Raw genomic sequence first — 20,088 nt, forward strand, 5'->3', positions numbered from 1 at the left:
ATGCAGATCAACCTAACTTCACCATGAATCAGCTGATTGGTGGGGACGTCGACTCACATCAATATGATATTAATGATACATATCTCAGTCCTGGACTGATCCAGCTCTTTTCGCACTACCATGCTACTCAAAAACTTGATTGCAGAGCCCGTCCTTCCAACAAAATTAAATTGCATCAAGGACAGCGGTCAGTGCTCACATGTAAACGAAAGCCATGGCAGAAAGTGTTAATAAACCCTAAAGGCTCATTAACACCAAAGTGAGTGTTAAAATATTCATTTCTCAATTATCAGTATTTGTAAACGTGTTGGCAATCACCTGTGAATGAGCAAAACGGTCATTCCGTAGGCGATTGGATCGTTCTTGGCACCACACTGTTCTGAGTAAACAGGCGACGTGCTGCCGATAATATTCTATGCGCACAGAATGATCGCATTAACAATCGTTCTGTGCACAAATAATTCTGGTCAGTTTATCTAAACTGATTGGACTGCACGTGGACGATCGTCCATTGGTTACAATGTGTCTAAATCCATAAACAATGAGTCTTAGGCCGGGGTCAGACTTGTGAGAAACTCGCACAAGTCTCGCATCAATACCCGGCACTGCCGCCGGCACTCGGACCGGAGCCCTCAGCTGCATAGAAATACATGCAGCCGCACACTCCGGTCCCGAGTGCCGGCGGCAGTGCCGGGTATTGATGCGCGACTTGTGCGAGTTTCTCGCAAGTCTGACCCTGGCCTAATAGACATCCTATTAAAGGAAGACTCATGACTGCTGAACCTGCCAATATTAACAACAGTCTCATGTGTATGGGGGTGCCGGCTCACTCATGGTCAGGGAAGAGATCAATCGTGCATGACTTATTTTGGACTGCCAATCTCGCATGGTCCTCCTTGAGACACTCCATCGGATGATGTGACTGTCTGCAGCTTTTTTTCAAAGAACGCTGGAGCGCTTGACAGCCATCTAATGAGTATGGCCAGCTTAAGTCTTTACATGAAAAGTCTAGTAGAGAACAAATAGTGGAGTCCTGGTGTTCTCCTCCGGCTCTGAATGGCATCTTAGTTATCCAAGCACCCAGAGATGTGGCTATAATCCATGATCGTTGGGGGTCAGGAGTAATTGGATAAGACTGGGGTCTGGCTCTAAAATTTAGTTTTGTGCCATCAGGCTCACATCTCCATGAATCATGTCATTTGTGAGTGACTGTACTACATGCCAGAAATATGTAGAGCCATCAAATAAGGAACATTAACACACAATACAGAAATTAATTATAGAAGGAAAAAAAAAGGAAAAGTATAAAGTATCAGCAACTCTTTATACAGGAGAAAAGCCATGCTGGCGATGTATTGCGAATAGAGGAAAAGCATACCAATATATAGATATACATAGTATAAGAGAGCGCACACACATAGAAAACACAAATAATGCACAGCAAAAACTAGGCAGATGTGAGAAACACAAGAGGCACGAGCACAGAGGAATGGAGACGTCAGCACCTTGCTGTTAGCTAGAGCACAAGGCTTTTCCTATGCAAGCTGCAGGAGAGGCAAGACTACCTGTATTTATAGGCTGGGTGGGTGTCTGACTTGATGAGGGGAACGCTCCAAAACTACTTGCGCCACTAGACTGTCCAAATGCATCAAAGTTTGCAAAGTCTGCACTGGCAGAATTGTGAGCTGTAAAATGTGGAAAACAGAAGGGAAAAACAAAATAATAATATAATGATGTTAATGAGGATGAGTAACATAACACTACAAAGCAACGCAAACATGAAAAATAAACAGATCATTAATTAGTGAAGACACGAATGTCTGATGAAGCACAATGAGGACATGGAAGTCATTATTACTCATACTGGGGTAACGATGGAGAAAGGGCATGGAAAGGAAGGAGAAAAAGCTAAAATATAACATTATTGTAAATATTAAAAAAAGAAGTTATTAAAATTGGGAGTACATATTGGCACCAAGCGACGAAGCATTTCAAGCTATACGAGCTCTAAGGCTATGTGAACACGGTGCGGATTCTGCTGCGGTTCGCAGTGTTTCAGGCTCTGCGGGTCCGCAGCAGATTTAGCTGCGTTGTACAGTACCATTGTTTTCAATGGTAATCTGAAATACGCTGTGCACATGCTGCGGATTCAAATCTGCAGCATGTCAATTCTTTGTGCGGATTCTGCTGCGGTTTCACACCTTCTACATTGTAGAGGTGTGAAACCGCAGGGCTAAACAGCAGGCTACTCCGCAGGTCTTTTGACCTGAGATTTTACCTGCGGATTTTTCAAAATCCGCAGGACCTAAATCTATGAGTGAACATAGCCTTAATCTTGACAACTGTCGATGCGTCTTGAGCCATATGAGTTCACAGCTGTCAAGATTAAGAGCTGGTATAGCTCGAAACGCGTGGACGCTTAGCGCCAATATGTACTCCCAATTTTTATAACCTTAATATTTTCAATAAATGTGATTCTTATATTTTTTCCTCTGTTACTGGATTTCCCTCCTTCCTTTCCATTGCTTTGCTGCGCAGGAAACCAGCCTGAAGCTTCCATGCTCTGCGCCCTCATCGCATCTCTCAATCCGGTGAGCTTTGTTTCTTTTCATGAAGGTATTTTTGGATGTGGTGGAGATGTGTGCTTATGCATTTACATGCAGTTTTGCAATGTTATCATTGTGTAATCAGGGCAGGCACAACCAACAATACAACCACAAAGATAAGAGGGAGCTCCTGTGGAGTTTTAGTGAGGGACCACATCAGGTTGGGCACTCTAAACTGTGTTCCAAATTATTATACAAAAAGTGTTTAGGAGTGATAAGGTTAGAATTTTTTTGTTTGTCATTTAAACTCATTGATGGTGATGTGTGTCAGGGCTCTTTATATCACTGAAAGCAATTGCAGATACCTGTGCTAATTAGTTTGGCAGGTGTGTCCAAATAAAGGCAAGACTACTTAAGAAGGCTGTTCCACATTATTAATTAGCCTACATTTTTTTGCCAAAATGGGAAAGAAAAAGGATGTGTCTGCTGCTGAGAAGCAACAAATTGTGGAGTATTTAGGTCAAGGCATGACTACAATCAGCATTGCCAAGACCCTTCATCGTGATCATCGCACAATCAAGAAGTATGTAGCCGATTCCCAGCACACACGTGTGCGTGCTGATAAGGAAAAATTGAGGACTCTTTCCAACAGGCAATTGCATCAGGTTAAAAGAGCATCTGCAAAAATGAATGGTCATAGCAGCAGACAAGTTTTTGAAGCTGCTGGTGCCTCCAATGTCCCCCGAACAACAAGATGCAGGGTCCTTCAGAGGTTTGCAGCTGTGCGTAAGCCATCCTGTCGACCACCTCTATCCACTGCACACAAGCAGAAACGGCTCCAGTGGGCCAAACGATACATGAAGACTGACTTCCAAACTGTTTTGTTCACCGATGAGGGCCGTGCAACGCTCGATGGTCCAGATGGATGGAGTGGAGGATGGCTGGTTGATGGACACCCCATGAAAACACGGCTAAGGCGCCAACAAGGAGAAGGTGGAGTAATGTTTTGGGCTGAAATCGTGGGGAGAGAGATTGTCGGCCCCTTTAGGATCCCTGAAGGGGTAAAGATGAACTCCATAATCTATGTGGAGTTTCTAAAACAGCACTTCCTGCCATGGTTCAAGAGGAAGAACCGTGCTTTCCGCAGCAAGATCATTTTCATGCATGATAATGCACCGTCTCATGCTGCAAATAACAAATCTGCATCTCTGGCTGCTATGGGCATAAAAGAGGACAAACTTATGGTGTGGCCACCATCTTCCCCTGACCTCAACCCCATTGAGAACCTCTGGAGCATCATCAAAAGGAGTGTCTATGATGGCGGGAGGCAGTTCACATCTAAGCAACAGCTCTGGGAGGGTATTCTGTCCACATGCAAAACAATTGAAGCACTAACCATCCAAAAACTGACAAATTCAATGGACGAGAGAGTTCAGAAGCTTCTTTCGAACAAGGGGTCCTATGTGCAAATGTAACATCACCTAGAATAAAGTTTTGACTTGAAAACTGTTTGATTTCATTTTGTAATAAGCTGATAATGCTTATAATTTCACAATTGACCATTTTTTCGTTCAAAATAAAAAGGTTGAAAACTCTGCTGTGCATAATAATTTGGAACATGCATTTTGAGTGTTTCTTATTTTTAAAAATATACTGTTTTCAAGGCAGTTTGTTCAAAAACATTTCAATTATACTAGAATAGTAGATGACTGGAAAATAACAATGACTGCAATTCATATAGGTAATTTAGAGAGAATATGAGGAAATATTTTTCGCATAATAATTTGGAACACAGTGTATTAAGGAGTGAGAGGGAAGAATACTGTCTAAATAGCAAAATACAGTCGGAAGAAAAAGTTAGAACATTTTCTAACCTCTACTTTTGGCAAAGTTTTATAACTTCGTCCCAGAGCTCTGGCAAAAATTAAGAGACCACTGCACAGTTTTATAAAAATCAGCTTCTCTACATGTCTGACAGCCATTCCATTCCAGTGTCAGTTGAATTCCAACCAGCGGACACCTCATTCTACTTAATGTGCTTCTGATTAGGTGATCAACTGAACCAAATCTTATTTAACGAAGGAAAGTATAAAAAACCCTGCTGTGATCTTCACAATCCTCTTGCAATAAGACAAGCGGGATGGCAAAACAAGAGCTAGCAATATCCCAAAGTAATAGGAATGAAAAAATAACAACCATGCCAAAGGAGTTGAAAAGAAAAAGTCTTGAGTGAGGAAAAGAAGGGCTCAATTCTGGCTTTACTAGGAGAGCGATACAGTGAGCGTTATGTCATCCTTAAAATTTGTAAGACGGCAGTCCATTACAACAGGGTCAAGCAGCAGACATTGGGGACAACAAAGTTACACACTGGCAGAGGGCAAAAACGACTCCACTGACCGGGATGACTGTCATCTTACTCGAATGTCACTCAGCAACCCCAGGATGACATCATTAACCTACCAAATGAATGGCAAATGGCAGCTGGGGTGAAGTGCACAGCAAGAACAGTTTGCCACAGGCTCCTAGAGACAGGGCTCAAGTCACAAAGCTAGAAAAAAGCCTTTCATCAATGAGAACCCATGGAGAGCCAGGCTGAAGTTGCCAAAGACCATAAGGATTGGACCATAGAGGACTGGAGTAAGGTTATCTTCTCTGATGAGTCTAATTTTCAGCTTTGCCCAAGACCTGGTCGTCTAATAGTTAGACGGAGACCTGGAGAGGCATACAAGCCACAGGTTCTTACACCCACTGTGAAATTTGGGGGAGGATCTGTGACAGGGTGGATAGAAATCAATGTTTTTTTAAAAAAAAAATCAAAAAAATCGGATTTTTTTGATTTAAATCGGATTTTTTTCAATAAACTGCTTTTTGAGGAAAATATTTTACCATCCAAAGGTTCTTCCATCATGAGATAAAGCTGAGTTGTTTAACTCAGTAGAATAAAGGCTGTATATGTGTAACATTCACAATGCCATGCTCTTCCAGAGGTTTCTGCAGGATTAGTGGGCAGTTTCTCTCCTATATTATCACAGACGCTCGCTTTACTTACGCAGTTCTCAAAACTGAATTTGACTCCGCAGAGGTCCCAGCCTCTTCTTCACGGCAAAAATGTTACAACATGAACAGAGTTGAGAAAAAGACCTTAATCCTATTGTTCTACAAACCTATGAATACAGAATCAACCCCTTCAGTGCCAAGTCCAAGAAGTCAGACAATATGTTTCTGATTGTTTGGAGTGGAATAGATCTGTACAACACAAGAAGAATGTGAATCTAAGTGTGAGGAGGAGGAAGGGCAAGCAGACAAGAAAATGAAAGTGAAACTTTGAGCACAATACTGCAGCATAGCCACAGACAGACAAGTCTGGATCTGTTTGTGTGTACGATGTGAGGTTTATTACATTCTTTCCTTATAATGGCAGCAGGCCGTAAAAAGAGACCCAGTTTGGGAATATTTTAATGAAGCTCCTTCGCCTATCGGTAAGGCAGGCATGCGTGCAAAATGCAAACGATGCAACAAAGAGATGCAAGGCCTGGTGGCGCGAATGAGGCAACATCATGAGAAGTGCGGTGATGAAGATGACCAAAGAAACACTTCTGAACAGGCAGGATCTTCAGGTTGGTAAACATTTTTATTGAATCCTATTTCTAAAGACTGAACTGTCATGTGTGAGAAAAATTATATTTCTTATTATTACTGCATGTTACTGTCATTTGGTACAGTTATGAAGAAAAACAAATATTCCTTTTGGGGCAGGGGCAGTGATGTGTTGTGTACAATAAGCAGAAATTGTATAAACAATAAAATAACAGCATTGACTTTTTTTGTTTAGGGGAATTCATGGATTCTGGAAACTATCCACTTCCAAGATCACCATCATCCTGTTCTACAGTTTCAGAGTTATCCATCCAGGATAGTGCTTCATTAGCAGCAGCAGCATCATCAGACACCCACAGCCACATATCACCATCACCCAAAAGGAAGAAAAAACCTTTACCTCCTGGAACCACCATAGATAGGTTTGTGATAAGAACTAGCAGATTAGAAAAAGAGTTGATTGATGAAAAAATTGCCCAGTTTATTTATGCAACGAACTCTTCTTTCCTTCTGACTGAGAACCCACATTTCATTAATATGGTTCAGTCACTGAGACCAGGATACAGTCCACCCAGCAGAGCTGATGTTGCAGGGAAACTGCTGGATTAAGTGTATGACAGAGAAATGGAGCAATGTGCAACAGCTCTGGAGGGTAAAATTGTTAACCTAAGTATTGATGGGTGGAGAATGTCCACAATGATCCTATTGTATGTGCTTGTATAACAACAACAGAAGAAGGTAAAGTCTTCCTTGCACAAACAACTGATACGTCAGGAAATGCACACACAGCAGAATACTTACAAGAAGTGGCAGTAAAAGCTATAACGACATGTGAACAAAAATTCAAATGTCTAGTACGCAGTTTGGTCACTGACAATGCTGCAAACGTATCCAAGATGAGAAGAGATTTAGAAGAGCAGGGAGGGAATACAAAGCTGCTAATAACATATGGTTGCAGTGCTCATTTGCTGCACCTCTTAGCCAAAGACTTAAGTGTTCCAGAAATAAAGGCTAATGTTGTTGAAATTGCTAAATACTTCCGTAATAATCATTTTGCTGCAGCAGCTCTGAAAAGGATGGGTGGAACCAATCTAACGCTCCCACAAGATGTTAGATGGAACTCTGTGGTGGACTGTTTTGAGCAGTATATCAAAAACTGGCCTATTCTGATGACACTTTGTGAAGAAAATCGAGATAAAATAGATGGCACTGTCACGGCCAAAATCCTCAACATTGGGCTTAAGAGAAATGTTGAACATATGCTGAGCTTCCTGAAACCCATCTCTCAAGCTTTAAACAAAATACAGAAAAATAGCTGTTTTATTGCGGATGCTGTTGAAATTTGGAAGGAACTGAGTGAACACTTAAAAACAGAACTACACATGGACAGAATTAAATTACAAGCAGTAAACAAACGAATGGGACAAGCACTGACTCCAGCTCATTTTTTGGCAAATATTGTCAATATCCAATATCAGGGTCAAAACCTAAGTGCTGAGGAAGAGGAGTTAGCTATGACATGGGTATCCAGCAATCATCCATCTTTAATGCCAACTATAATAAACTTCAGAGCTAAGGGGGAACCATTCAAGAAATATATGTTTGCTGAAGATATTTTAAGGAAGGTCACACCAGTAAACTGGTGGAAGTCACTTAAGCGCTTGGATTTACAGACTGTTCAAGTAATGATTTCACTTTCAACAGCAGTAGCTTCTTCTGCAGGCGTTGAAAGAATATTCTCTTCCTTTGGACTCATTCATTCTAAATTGAGAAATCGGTTGGGACCCAATAAAGCAGGAAAGCTTGTTTTTCTTTTCCAGATTATGAATAGGAACAAAGAAGAAGATGATGATGATGATGAAGATGACGACAAGTGAGCTACAGAGGACAGCAGGGACAGTAGTATTTAAGTTTTTCATGTGTCGGCTGGGCTGACAGTCTAAGTTTCTTAAAATATATATATATTTTGTTTAGCCAAATTAGTTAACAAACATGGATGTTTGCTTAAGCAAATAACTAATGCTGTAATGTTGTTATTGTTTCAGTTGAATAAATCTATTTAAATTGTTATTAAGGTCAGGATTATTTTTCTCCTAAGTACAACAGAACAGTGGTGTCCAAATATGAATGATTAACCCATTAAACTGGGGAGAAAAAAGTAATATAAAAAGTGATTCTAAAAATCTTCATCTACTTGCATGTTAAAGTAGCTAGAACTAGTTTAGGTAGAAACTTTGATTTAAATCACTTATTTAAATCAAGCCTTACTGACTAGTGATTTAAATCGTGATTTAAATCAGTTAGATTTAAATCAAATCCACTCTGATCGGTGATGATCTGGGGATGCTTAAGCAAGGCTGGACTTGGGCAGGTTACCTTTGCGAAGGACGTGTGAATCAAGCCGCATACAAGGTCATCATGGAAAAACTGTTGGTTCCTTCTGCTCGGGCAATGTTCCCCATCTATGAGGACTGGTTTATCTAGCAGGACAATGCGCCATGCCACACAGCTAGGTCAATGTGTGGATAAAGGACCACCACATCAAATCCCTGTCATGGTCAGCCCAATCTCCAGACCTGAACCCCATTGAAAACTTCTGGAATGTAATCAAGAGGAAGATGGATAGTCACAAGCCATCAAACAAAGAAGAACTGCTTAAATTTTTGTACGAGGAGTCGCATAAGGTCACCGAAAAGCAGTGTGAAAGACTGGTGGAAAGCATGCCAAGACGCATGAAAGCTGTGATTAAAAATCATGGTTATTCCACAAAATATTGATGTCTGAACTCTTCCTGAGTTAAAACATTAGTATTGTTGTTTCTAAAGGATTATGAACTTGTTTTCTTAGCATTATTTGAGGTCGGCAAGCACTGCATTTTTTTTTTGTTATTTTGACCATTTTTTATTTTCTGAAAATAAATACAAAATTTAATGCTTGGAAATTTGAAGACATGTTGTCAGTAGTTTATAGAATAAAAGAGCAATTTACATTTCACTTAAAAATACACCTAAAAAGAGAAAATCAGACAAACTGAAAATTTTGCAGTGGTCTCTTAATTTTTGCCAGAGCTCTATATGTGGGGGTAAATCTGAATACTGCTTTTCGCTTTTTCAGACAGAACACCTTCTCCATCCCCAATGGAGGAGAGCATAGCATGATGCGAACCCTATGTACCGCCATCTTCACGTGTTGTGATTGGTATTGTACAATGTCAGCCTCACATGGTTCATATACTGATGAGAGAACACCAATCTCCAAAACGAAATAATAATCGTTTAAAGTGGACTTTTCACCAATGTTTGCCTTATAGACTGTACATTCTTGTACATAGTAAACAGTTTTCTCCTCTTCTCCACTCTGGCACCTAATGTGTTATTTTTTATGCTCCCTTTGAAGTTTAATTTTGTTCAGCTTCATTGGGGGCACGTTCATCCCACTAGAACACTGTCCAATCTTAAAAAAAAGGCAGCATAGGGTCAACAGGTAGGAAAACTTAGATGTTCACAGATCTGACCTTAAATAAATGGGCAGAAATGTGCAGTTTATAAGGCAAAAATTAGTGAATGGTCATCTTTAAGTATACTTGATTTAAAAAACAAAACACAATAAACATAGAAAAACGTATTTGAACAAAAGGTCATTCCTTTAAGACCATTTAATGCTGAACCAAAAATGTTATTCTTTGTAACATGTACTTTTTTACAGTACTAATAAAAAAAAAAAATGTACCGTTAAACATAAAAGAGAAAGGATGGATGTGAACACGGTTATGTATAATGAGATGAGAGCTCACTGTACAACTAGAACTCCCAACGTGTAGAGGTACGAGATGGCATTAAACACACAGCACTCATTTCCCCATCAACTGGCCAGAATCCAGAATAACCTGATACTGCTTCTCGAGAAACCCTAAATTATTCAGTAACCCCCTGTATTATTAATCCTGCCCCTTGACCAATACAATTGCAAGGAACTAGTTGGAAATAAAGTGACCCAGGCCAACAAAGCTCTAAATATATGCAAGGCCTGTATGGCTCCTTCTCACATACCGTACATTTAGTAATATTTGAGGAAATCCCTACACAACTTCTGATGCATATGTCCTCTTAAAAGGGGTTGTCCATAACTTAACAGCTGTTCCCAGGGTGCTTCAAAATTAACACACTTTCATTATTACATTTTTATCCAAAACAAGAAATTCTCTACCAGACCGGCGGCACTGCTCCATTTCTGCTGCCCTCTTTCACGGCGGGCTCTTCGCTTCCTCTTTAGGTAAGGGGGACGTCACATGACAGCTGCAGCCAATCAGCTGCTGCAGCTCTGACATTCCGCATTCTGTCCTCCGTATAGTGCCATCTCCAGTTCTAGCTTATGCTTGTGATACCTACAGTTGCATGACAAGCCATATTTACCAAGATTACAGGGAACCTACACCAATGTAAAATAGGGCCAGCACCAGGAAGACCTCTTTTACACTATTTTAGCATGCTGTATGTACAGTGGGGAAAATAAGTATTTGATACACTGCCAATCTTGCAACTTTTCCCCATCTACAAAGAATAGAGAGGTTGTAAGTTTTTATCGTATGTGCACTTCAACTGTGAGACAGAACCTAAAAATAAAAAAAAATAAAAACAGAAAATCACATTGTATGATTTTTACATATTTCATGCAATAAAATGCAATTTAATTATGCATTTGAACACCTATCAACCAGCAAGAATTCCACCTCTCAGACCTGTGAGAAGCCCTCCTACTCTGTACTGATAACCTGCATTAATTGCACTTGTTTGAACTTGTTACCTGTATAAAAGACATCCCTCCACACAATCACACGCCGACCTCTCCACCATGGCCAAGACCAAAGAGCCATCTAAGGACACCAGGAACAAAATTATAAACCTACACAAGGCTGGGCAGGGCTACAGGACAATAGGCAAGCAGCTTGATGAGAAGGCAACAATTGATGGCACAATTATTAGAAAATGGAAGAAACTAGAGTCATCTTGGACTGTCAATCTTCCTCGGTCTGGGGCTCCATGCGAAATCTCACCTTGTAAGGTTAGGATGATTCTGACCAAGGCCAGGAATCAGCCTAGAATGAGAGAACATGGTCAATGACCTGAAGAAAGATGGAACCACATTCTCAAACATTAACGGTTAGTAACACACTATGCTATCATGGATTAAAAACCTGCAGTGCACACAAGGTCCCCTCCTCACACCAGCACATGTCCAGTCCCATTTCAAGCTCGCCAATAACCACCTGGATGATCCAGAGGAGGCAAGGATAAGGAACTGGGAGCAGATGAGATCAAAACATGGATTTTTGTGAGTACTCACCGTAAAATCCTTTTCTCCGAGACGCTCATTGGGGGACACAGAGACTGTGGACACAGAGACTGTGGGTGTGTGCTTCTGCCGTCTGGAGGCCGACACTAAGTATACAAAAAAAGTTAGCTCCTCCGCCGCATACACCCTCGCCCCCAGGCCGGGCGTAACTCAGTTTAGTGCATAAGCAGTAGGAGAACGCGCCTTAAACTCAGGCAAGAAACTATATGTCTGAAAAAGGGGCCACCCTAAACCTTGTACAAGGATTTGTATAACTCAAAATAAGTAAATGCCAACTGGCTGATAGGGTGGGTGCTGTGTCCCCCAATGAGCGTCTCGGAGAAAAGGATTTTACGGTGAGTACTCACAAAAATCCATGTTTCTCCTTCGTCTCATTGGGGGACACAGAGACTGTGGGACGTTCTAAAGCAGTCCTCTGGGCGGGATCTTAGCTCACCCAATCCATGCTAATTTGCGCCCCTGATTAGAGGTGCGCAACTGCTGCCTGGAGAATCTTTCTTCCCAGGCTTGCATCCGAGGATGCCTGGGTATGTACGTTATAATGTTTGACAAACGTATGCAAACTGGACCAGGTAGCTGCTTTGCACACCTGCTCCGCTGAAGCCTGGTGTCGCAGTGCCCATGAGGCACCCACTGCTCGTGCCGAGTGAGCCTTGATCCCTGCCGGAACCGGCGTGCCACTGATTTGATAAGATTCTTGGACCGTCAGGCGAACCCATCTGGCCAAAGTCGCTCTGGACGCAGCGAGCCCCTTCCGCCGCCCCTCTGAAACCACGAATAGAGAGTCTGTCTGGCGGAATGGCGCTGTCCTTGTCACATACCTCCTAAGAGCTCTTACCAGATCCAGGGTGTGCAAAGCCTTTTCTACCCTGTGCACCGGTGCCGGGCAAAACGAGGGTAAGACAATGTCTTCGTTGATATGAAATGCAGACACAACCTTCGGCAAGAAGGGAGGAGCTGGCCTTAAAACTACCTTATCTTTATAAAAGGTCAGGAACGGCGGTTTACAAGATAAGGCCGCCAATTCCGAAACCCGCCTAATAGACGTTATAGCAACCAGAAAAACGACCTTTCTGGACAGGTAAGGTAAGGAGACCTCTTGCAATGGTTCGAAAGGAGCCTCCTGAAGGGCCCTGAGCACCAAGTTCAAGTCCCATGATTCCGTCGGCGCTTTATAGGGGGGTACTAAATGTGCGACCCCCTGCATAAACGTCCTAACCTGCCAGACGGAAGCGACTTTTCGTTGGAAAAGCACCGACAGGGCCGAGATTTGCGTTCTGAGCGAACTCGGAGCCAACCCTGCGTCCAGCCCTGCCTGTAGAAAAGCCAGTACGTTGGGGATCAAAAAAACCAGAGGAGCCACTTCACGATCCCTACACCAACGGAAAAAAACTTCCCAAGTTCGATGATATACTCTCGCCGAGGAAGGCTTTCGGGCACTCACCATCGTGGCCGCCACTTCGCGCCTGAATCCTGCCTGTGTTAACAGCCAAGATTCAATGGCCACGCCGTCAAACACAGGGCCCCTAAGTTCGGATGGCAGATCGGCCCCTGGGACAGTAAGTCCGGCCGATCTGGAAGACGCCAGGGTACGTCCACCACTAGTTGAACCAGATCTGCATACCAGGCCCGCCGGGGCCAGTCTGGGGCCAGCAGAATTGCTGGAACCTTCTCTCTCCTTATTTTCCTGATAACTCTTGGAAGCAGCGGCAGCGGGGGGAACAAGTACGGGAGACAAAACTGGCTCCACGGGAGCACCAGAGCGTCTGCTGCGATTGCCTGCGGATCGAGGGATCGAGCGACAAACCTTTGTACTTTGGCATTCTCTCTGGATGCCATAAGGTCCACGTCTGGTGTCCCCCACCGTTGGCAGATCTGCTGAAAGATCTCGGGGTGCAGGGACCATTCCCCTGCCGCGACCCCCTGTCGGCTGAGAAAATCTGCCGCCCAGTTTTCGACTCCCGGAATGTGCACCGCTGAAATTACCACGCGGTTCTTCTCTGCCCAACGCAGTACCAGCCCGACCTCGCGCATGGCTGCCTGGCTGCGCGTGCCCCCTTGATGGTTGACATATGCTACTGCTGTAGCATTGTCCGACTGAATGCGCACCGGCCGGTGTCTCAGGAAACACTGGAAATGTTGCAGGGCCAATCGTATTGCCCGTATCTCCAGAATGTTGATCGGGAGAATTATCTCCTGAATGGACCACCGCCCCTGGGCTGTGTGACTCTGGAAAACTGCTCCCCAACCTTGCAGGCTTGCATCGGTCGTCACCACCAACCATTGTTCCGGGGGAAAGGGTTTCCCCTGGACCAGAGACGAGTCGTGAGTCCACCACCGGAGTGAACGTCGGACCAGCGGAGACAACTTGCACCGATGACTGAGAGACAGCAGCCTCCGGTCCCATGCTGACAAGAGCGCATGCTGAAGCGGACGGAGATGGAACTGGGCAAACGGGATTGCCTCCATCGCCGCCACCATTCTGCCCAACACACTCATGCCGTACCGGATGGATCTGGTGCCCGGCTGTAGAAGGTTCCGTACCCCTTGCTTGATTTTTCGCGCCTTGTCCTGAGGGAGGATCACCAGCCCCCGGGAGGTGTCGAAAATCATGCCTAGGAACACGATTCTTTGGGCTGGAACCAAGGACGACTTGCTCCGATTGATCAACCAGCCTAGACGGGCCAGGGTATCCAGAGTGATACTGACATTGTCCTGGCACTCCTGAAACGACGGCCCCTTTACCAAAAGGTCGTCCAGGTAAGGTAACACCGTTATGCCCCGTGCATGCAGGATGGCCATAACCACCGCCATTATCTTTGTAAAGACTCTGGGGGCAGTGGCTAAACCGAAGGGCAGAGCCACAAATTGGAAATGTCGTCCTCCGATCGCAAATCGCAGGAACCTCTGGTGTGGGGGAAATATCGGAATATGTAGATATGCATCCTGCACATCGATCGAGGCCAGGAATTCCCCTGGATCCATGGCTGCAATGACCGAGCGGAGGGACTCCATCCGGAATCGCCTGACCCTGATGAATCTGTTCAGGATCTTTAGATCCAGTACTGGCCTCACAGTCCCATCTTTTTTGGGGACCGAAAACAGGTTGGAGTAAAACCCCTGCGACTCTTCGCCCTGCGGCACTGGGGCGATGACCCCTTTGCGCTGTAGCGTCATTATAGCCTGTAACAAACTTTCCGCCTGCGAATCTGTCTTGGAAAGTCGGGAACGGAAGAATCGCTGTGGCGGGCGTCCGACAAACTCTATCTTGTACCCGGACGATATTAGTTCTGCCACCCAAGTGTCGCGTGTCACTGCGACCCAAACGTGGCTGAACCCTAGTAGGCGTCCGCCCACTCTGTCGTCCGTAGGTACGGAGCGCCTCCAGTCATTTAGCTGGAGGCTTTTGGGATCTGGCCCCCCTCGCTCTGGGCAAACGGCCTCGGCCTCTACCCAGCGGATTGGCCCTGTAAGAGGTTTGCTTTTCCCTACTCTGGCCATCGTTTGCGGAGGAGTATGCCCTGGCCGAAGTCCCCCCCCAGGGGCTACGAAAGGGCCGAAAACGCCTCTGCGTTTGCCTGAATGCCGGGCAACTTCTCTGCTGCGGGAGGAAACTACTTCTCCCCCCTGTGGCTTCTGAGATAAGCCTATCAAGCTTCTCACCGAACAGCCGATTGCCCTGAAAAGGCAATGAGGTTAAGGATTTTTTAGAGATAGAATCCGCTTTCCACAACCTCAGCCATAATGCATGCCTAATGGCGATCGCATTTGCTGCCGCCACAGCCGAACACTCGGCCGCGTCCAGTGAGGCGCTGACAAGATAATCACTCGCTCCTGATATCTGATTTGCCACCTCCAAGACCTCCGCGGGCAGATCCCTGTCTTGGAGGGCCTTATACAGAGCGTCCCCCCACGAAACCATGGCTTTAGCCACCCAAGTTGCCGCAAAGGAGGGGGCCAGAGCCGACCCTGCTGCCTCATATACCGAGCGGGCAAGCCCGTCCATGAGGCGATCAGTTGGGTCTTTTATAGAAGAAACACTGGGTATCGACAATAGCGATCTTGATGCTAAACGTGATACCGGTGGGTCCACTACTGGCGACTCTACCCATCCCTTATGGAGCTCAGGAGGAAACGGATACTTTGCTTGCAGCGCTTTTTGCATTGCAAAACGCTTATCCGGGTGTTCTCTATGTTTCTGGACTAGCTCCTCAAACTCCGGATGCGTGGCAAACCTTCTATGTGGTCGCCTGGATTTCTTGAAAGAGACCTTGTGACCTGAGGCTGTGGGCACATCGTCCTCGATCTCTAATGTCTGGTTGACTGCCTCAATGAGACTGTCCACCGAGTCCTGGTACCCCAGGCTTTCTAGATTCCAGGCCTCCTCCTCCTCGCCCTCATCCTGATCGCTCCCTGAGCTCAGCGACGGGGAACGAGATGCCCTAATACCCGCCGCCGAAGCCCCGGAGGGCCCGGCCGACGGGGAACGAGCCCTTTTGATATGAGCTTGCTTGGTACTGGAGCGGCCTCTAACGGTTGGAGGGTCCTGAGACGAGGACGAGCTATCTTCCGCTGGCAGACCACCATCCTTGTCCCTGCCCGGGCCTCGAAGGGATTCAATTGCCCTTGTTAGGGACAGCATAGACTGCGATAAGGACACCGCCCATTCCGGGGGGTCCTGACCCCTGGGTTCTGAAACAGTGGGGGGCTCCTGGGCGCGCTCCGACTCGCAGGCTTCACAAAATTTACCCGCCTGTGCCTTTGGCAGTCTGACCCCACAGGACACGCAAACCGCGTATAGGAAAGAGTGAGCTTTCCCTTTGGCAGACATACTTGCACAAGCTGAAGGCAGGGTAGAAGGAGGAGGAGGGTAACCCCTTCCCTGACAACCAGTGCGGTTCTCCAAACGGAGTTGCACTTACCCACCGGCAGCGTCCCACTCCTGTTTGAAGTACCCCGGGAAACTCCGGATGCGTGGATGCGAGGTGGTAGGGCGGAAGTCTCCGCTCCGGGACTTGTGCGCCCGCCGTTCTCCACCCCCTGACCTCCAGGCCTCTTGCTCCCATACAGAGCGTCCCCCCATGCGACGTCAGTGGGCGGGACTTCCGGCTACCACCGGAAGTCGGCGGGCGGGGCCTCGCGCGATACTCACGGGCCTCCTCCTGCAGCGGGGGCCGCGGCGTCCGGCCGCACTCCGGTACACGCGGCGTCCGGGTGCAGCGCCACTCTGGGCAAACGGCCTCGGCCTCTACCGTTACTCACCGGGGGCAAACTTGCGGTGCGCTCCGGGAGAGAGGCGACGGGCGAGCGAAAGAGACGGATCTCCCTAATATTAAAGGTGAGCAGGGCCATCCGCCGTGGGCTCCATCCCCGGCAGGGAGGGGGAGGCTTCCCTGTACTCGGCCACGTCCAGTAACTAGACTCCTTGGCTCACCTGCGCCTCCAATTCAACCCCTGGACTCACTACCTAGGGGTGGAAGGGGCCTCTATAAATTGTGTTGTAGGAGAGGAACAACGTGGAGGCTGACCCCTGGGTCTGCTCACACGTGCTCGCCTGTTGAAGTTATGGGGAAACCGAATCCTCTTATCAGGATGCGTTGCCCCTCTTTAAAAAATAAAAAATAAAAATGGTTGTCTGGCAAAAAGTCCCAGATGTGTCCCTCGGTGCGGGAGAGGACACGTGGAGGGTTACTCACACGTGGTCGCCCGTTGATGATTTGGGGAGATCGGACCCTCTCTATAGGATCCGTCGCCCCTGTCTTATCTTTATAGAAAAGGGAGGAAAAAAAAAAAAAAAATCTAGTCTGGAGCTCCAGACTGCGTGTGCCTCCATCAGACACTAAGCAAAAAACTGAGTTACGCCCGGCCTGGGGGCGAGGGTGTATGCGGCGGAGGAGGAGCTAACTCTTTTTTTGTATACTTAGTGTCGGCCTCCAGACGGCAGAAGCACACACCCACAGTCTCTGTGTCCACAGTCTCTGTGTCCCCCAATGAGACGAAGGAGAAATAGAACTTTTTGGTATCAACTCCACTCACCGTGTTTGGAGGAACAAGAAGGATGAGTACAACCTCAAGAACACTGTCCCACCCGTGAAGCATGGTGGGGGAAACACCATACTTTGAGGGTGCTTTTCTGCAAAAGGTGACATGACGATTGCATCATATTGAAGGGATGAGATAGGGTCAGGTATCACGAGATATTGGCCAAAAACCTCCTTCCCTCAGTGAGAGAATTAAACATGGGTTGTGGCTGGCTCTTCCAGCATAACGACAACCCAAAACACACGGCCAAGGGAACTAAGGAGTGGCTACATACCTAAACCCAATAGAAAATCTTTGGAGCGAGCTGAAGTTCAATGATGCCCAAAAACAGCCCCAAAACTTAAAAGATCTGGAGAAGATCTTATGGAGGATTTGGCCAAAATCCCTGCCGCATTGTGTGCAAACTCGGTCATGAACTACAGAAACGTCTGACCTCGAATTGCAAACAAAGGTTTCTGTACCAAATATTAAGTTCAGCTTTTAAATTGTATCAAATACTTATTTCATGCAATAAAACTGCACATTAATTATGTAAAAGTCATACAATGTGATTTTCTGGATTTTTTTTTTTTGAAGATTCTGTCTCTCACAGTTGAAGTGTAACTACGATGACAATTGCAGACATCTCCATTCTTTGTAGGTGGGAAAACTTGCAAAATCGGCAGTGTATCAAATACTTATTTTCTCCACTGTATGTTCCCAATTCCCTATGTATGGCACAAAAAAAGACCTTTTATTATACTCACTGATGGCGAGATCTGGTCCAATGAGCGTTACATAGGAGAGCCGGGTGTGGTTAATATCCGCACGAATGGAGGAAACAGTGAAAACAGCGAAGAGGCAGCCAGGAGGCAAGCGGAGGATGATGGCAGCAGACTGGTCAGTGACGACAGTCCAGTAGGACAACAGTGGTTCATTTGTGGGTTTGTTTTTTTTTTTTTTTTTTATAAAAAAAAAAACACACACAAAACACACCCTGGGATGATTAGTGTTTTTAAGAGTAGTTTTAGTCAACTTTCCTTCTGGAGCCAAAAGAACTTTGTGTTGTGATGTTAACATGTCATTCTAACTAGAAACTGTTTGCCCCCTATAAACACTATAGGAGGTCTGTAGGGTCACCACAAAAGGTAATGCTCAGACATTTCCAGGAGTAATAACCAATGAATTGCACAGCACAGAGTGATGACAGATATGCACCAGTTTCATGTCAGGGAGAACACAAGTAAAGCAGACATGTCAGGAGAATTGAAAGGTAAATTATAAGCTGCATTACTTTAAGGATAGTACCAAGAAGGGGGGTGAAATACTGATATGGATTAATCTCCCTCCCCTGTGTATCGCTTGTGCCGGTGATTTGTGCTAATGCTGCAATATTGAACATTTAACATTTCAGAACTTTCCTATAAGAACAAATATTTTCAAAATTCTGCAAGTCCGGTCTCACACATCCATGTATCATGGTCCGAGTAAGAACCGTGATCTGCAGACTGACCGAAAGTCTCCTGTCCCGAACTCAGCAGCCTTATACCCATACATGACTTCGTTGCGCTTGGGCTACGAGACCCAATGGCCGCTCCGCACATCGTGGCCCATACATGTACCTCGATGTAGGCATGTGTGAAACCAGTCTTGTTAGGCATAAATACAATTCAGTGATGGAATAAAGTAGAGTCGTTTTCTTACCTGTATGACTGTTGAAGTTTGCAAAATTGGCAAAATTAGCAGTGGCGGCTGGCTGTGGTGCAGGGGTGGCAAAGATGTCTGCTCCGAGGTCACCCAGGAGGTCAAATGGTTTCCTCTCATGATGGTGGTGATGCTGCTGCTGCTGGGGCACCTGATTACGAGCCACAACAGGAGACTGAAAACGAGACCTTTGTTAGCGAGCCAGGAAGCTACTTATATCATATCCACTCCAGCTGGGGATTATTTGCATGCAGTGGAAGCGAACAGTCAAAATTTCAGTTTCAGGATCGGAATTGCATGTTAACCTGACGGACGACAAGTTTCCCCATGTGGCTCCTGCACACAACTTTAAAATTATTTTTAAGAACCTGTCCACAGGGCTAATGCCAAGTGTGCACTGAGCCTACAGTGAACGTCCTTTTCCCAAGGTATACTGCAATGTTCCTACAGGCCACCATACGTCAGATGGAGGCCAAAAATGTAAGGTCTCAAAACGGACATTTTTTGTGATATACAACTCTCATCAGCGTCAGGACATGTCCAGGCGGTGTATTTCCATGTCAACAATATAGCAATCCAGTGACCTAAACCAATGGGATCTATTGGAAGCAGATCTCCATGTTGTGGCATTTGGAGAGAGAGGTTTAGAGCACAGTAGTATATGGCTGTTTCTTGTCCGTGTCCTAATGTAATCAGCATGCAGACAATGTAATGCAAAATGTCATAAATAATTCACCACCTCCTATGTATCCGTCCCTGGAGAGACAGCAGTCACGTTCGAGCGGCAGCAATTAGCTGGGGAGTTCGTTATTTCTGTGCTTATGGGAATATCTCAGTGACGATTGCCAAGTCACATTACTAGAAAAAT

General features: G+C 45.5%; 1 protein-coding gene across 1 annotated transcript in view; it reads right to left on the reverse strand.

The window, feature by feature from the left end:
- Nucleotides 1–1,305: 1,305 nt before the first annotated feature.
- Nucleotides 1,306–20,088, reverse strand: part of AGFG1 (ArfGAP with FG repeats 1) — a 66,365-nt gene continuing 47,582 nt past the window's right edge. The window contains exons 5-6 of the mRNA XM_073565179.1: nt 19,221–19,395; nt 1,306–1,685 (exon numbers count right to left, since the gene is read on the reverse strand). Of these exons, the coding sequence (XP_073421280.1) occupies nt 1,513–1,685; nt 19,221–19,395 (348 nt within the window). The 3' untranslated portion in view covers nt 1,306–1,512. The remainder of the gene's footprint in view (nt 1,686–19,220; nt 19,396–20,088) is intronic.

The sequence above is a fragment of the Dendrobates tinctorius genome, unplaced genomic scaffold, assembly GCF_039654945.1.
Source record: "Dendrobates tinctorius isolate UK_male_01 unplaced genomic scaffold, ASM3965494v1 ptg000572l, whole genome shotgun sequence".
In the NCBI taxonomy this organism is placed as follows: domain Eukaryota; kingdom Metazoa; phylum Chordata; class Amphibia; order Anura; family Dendrobatidae; genus Dendrobates; species Dendrobates tinctorius.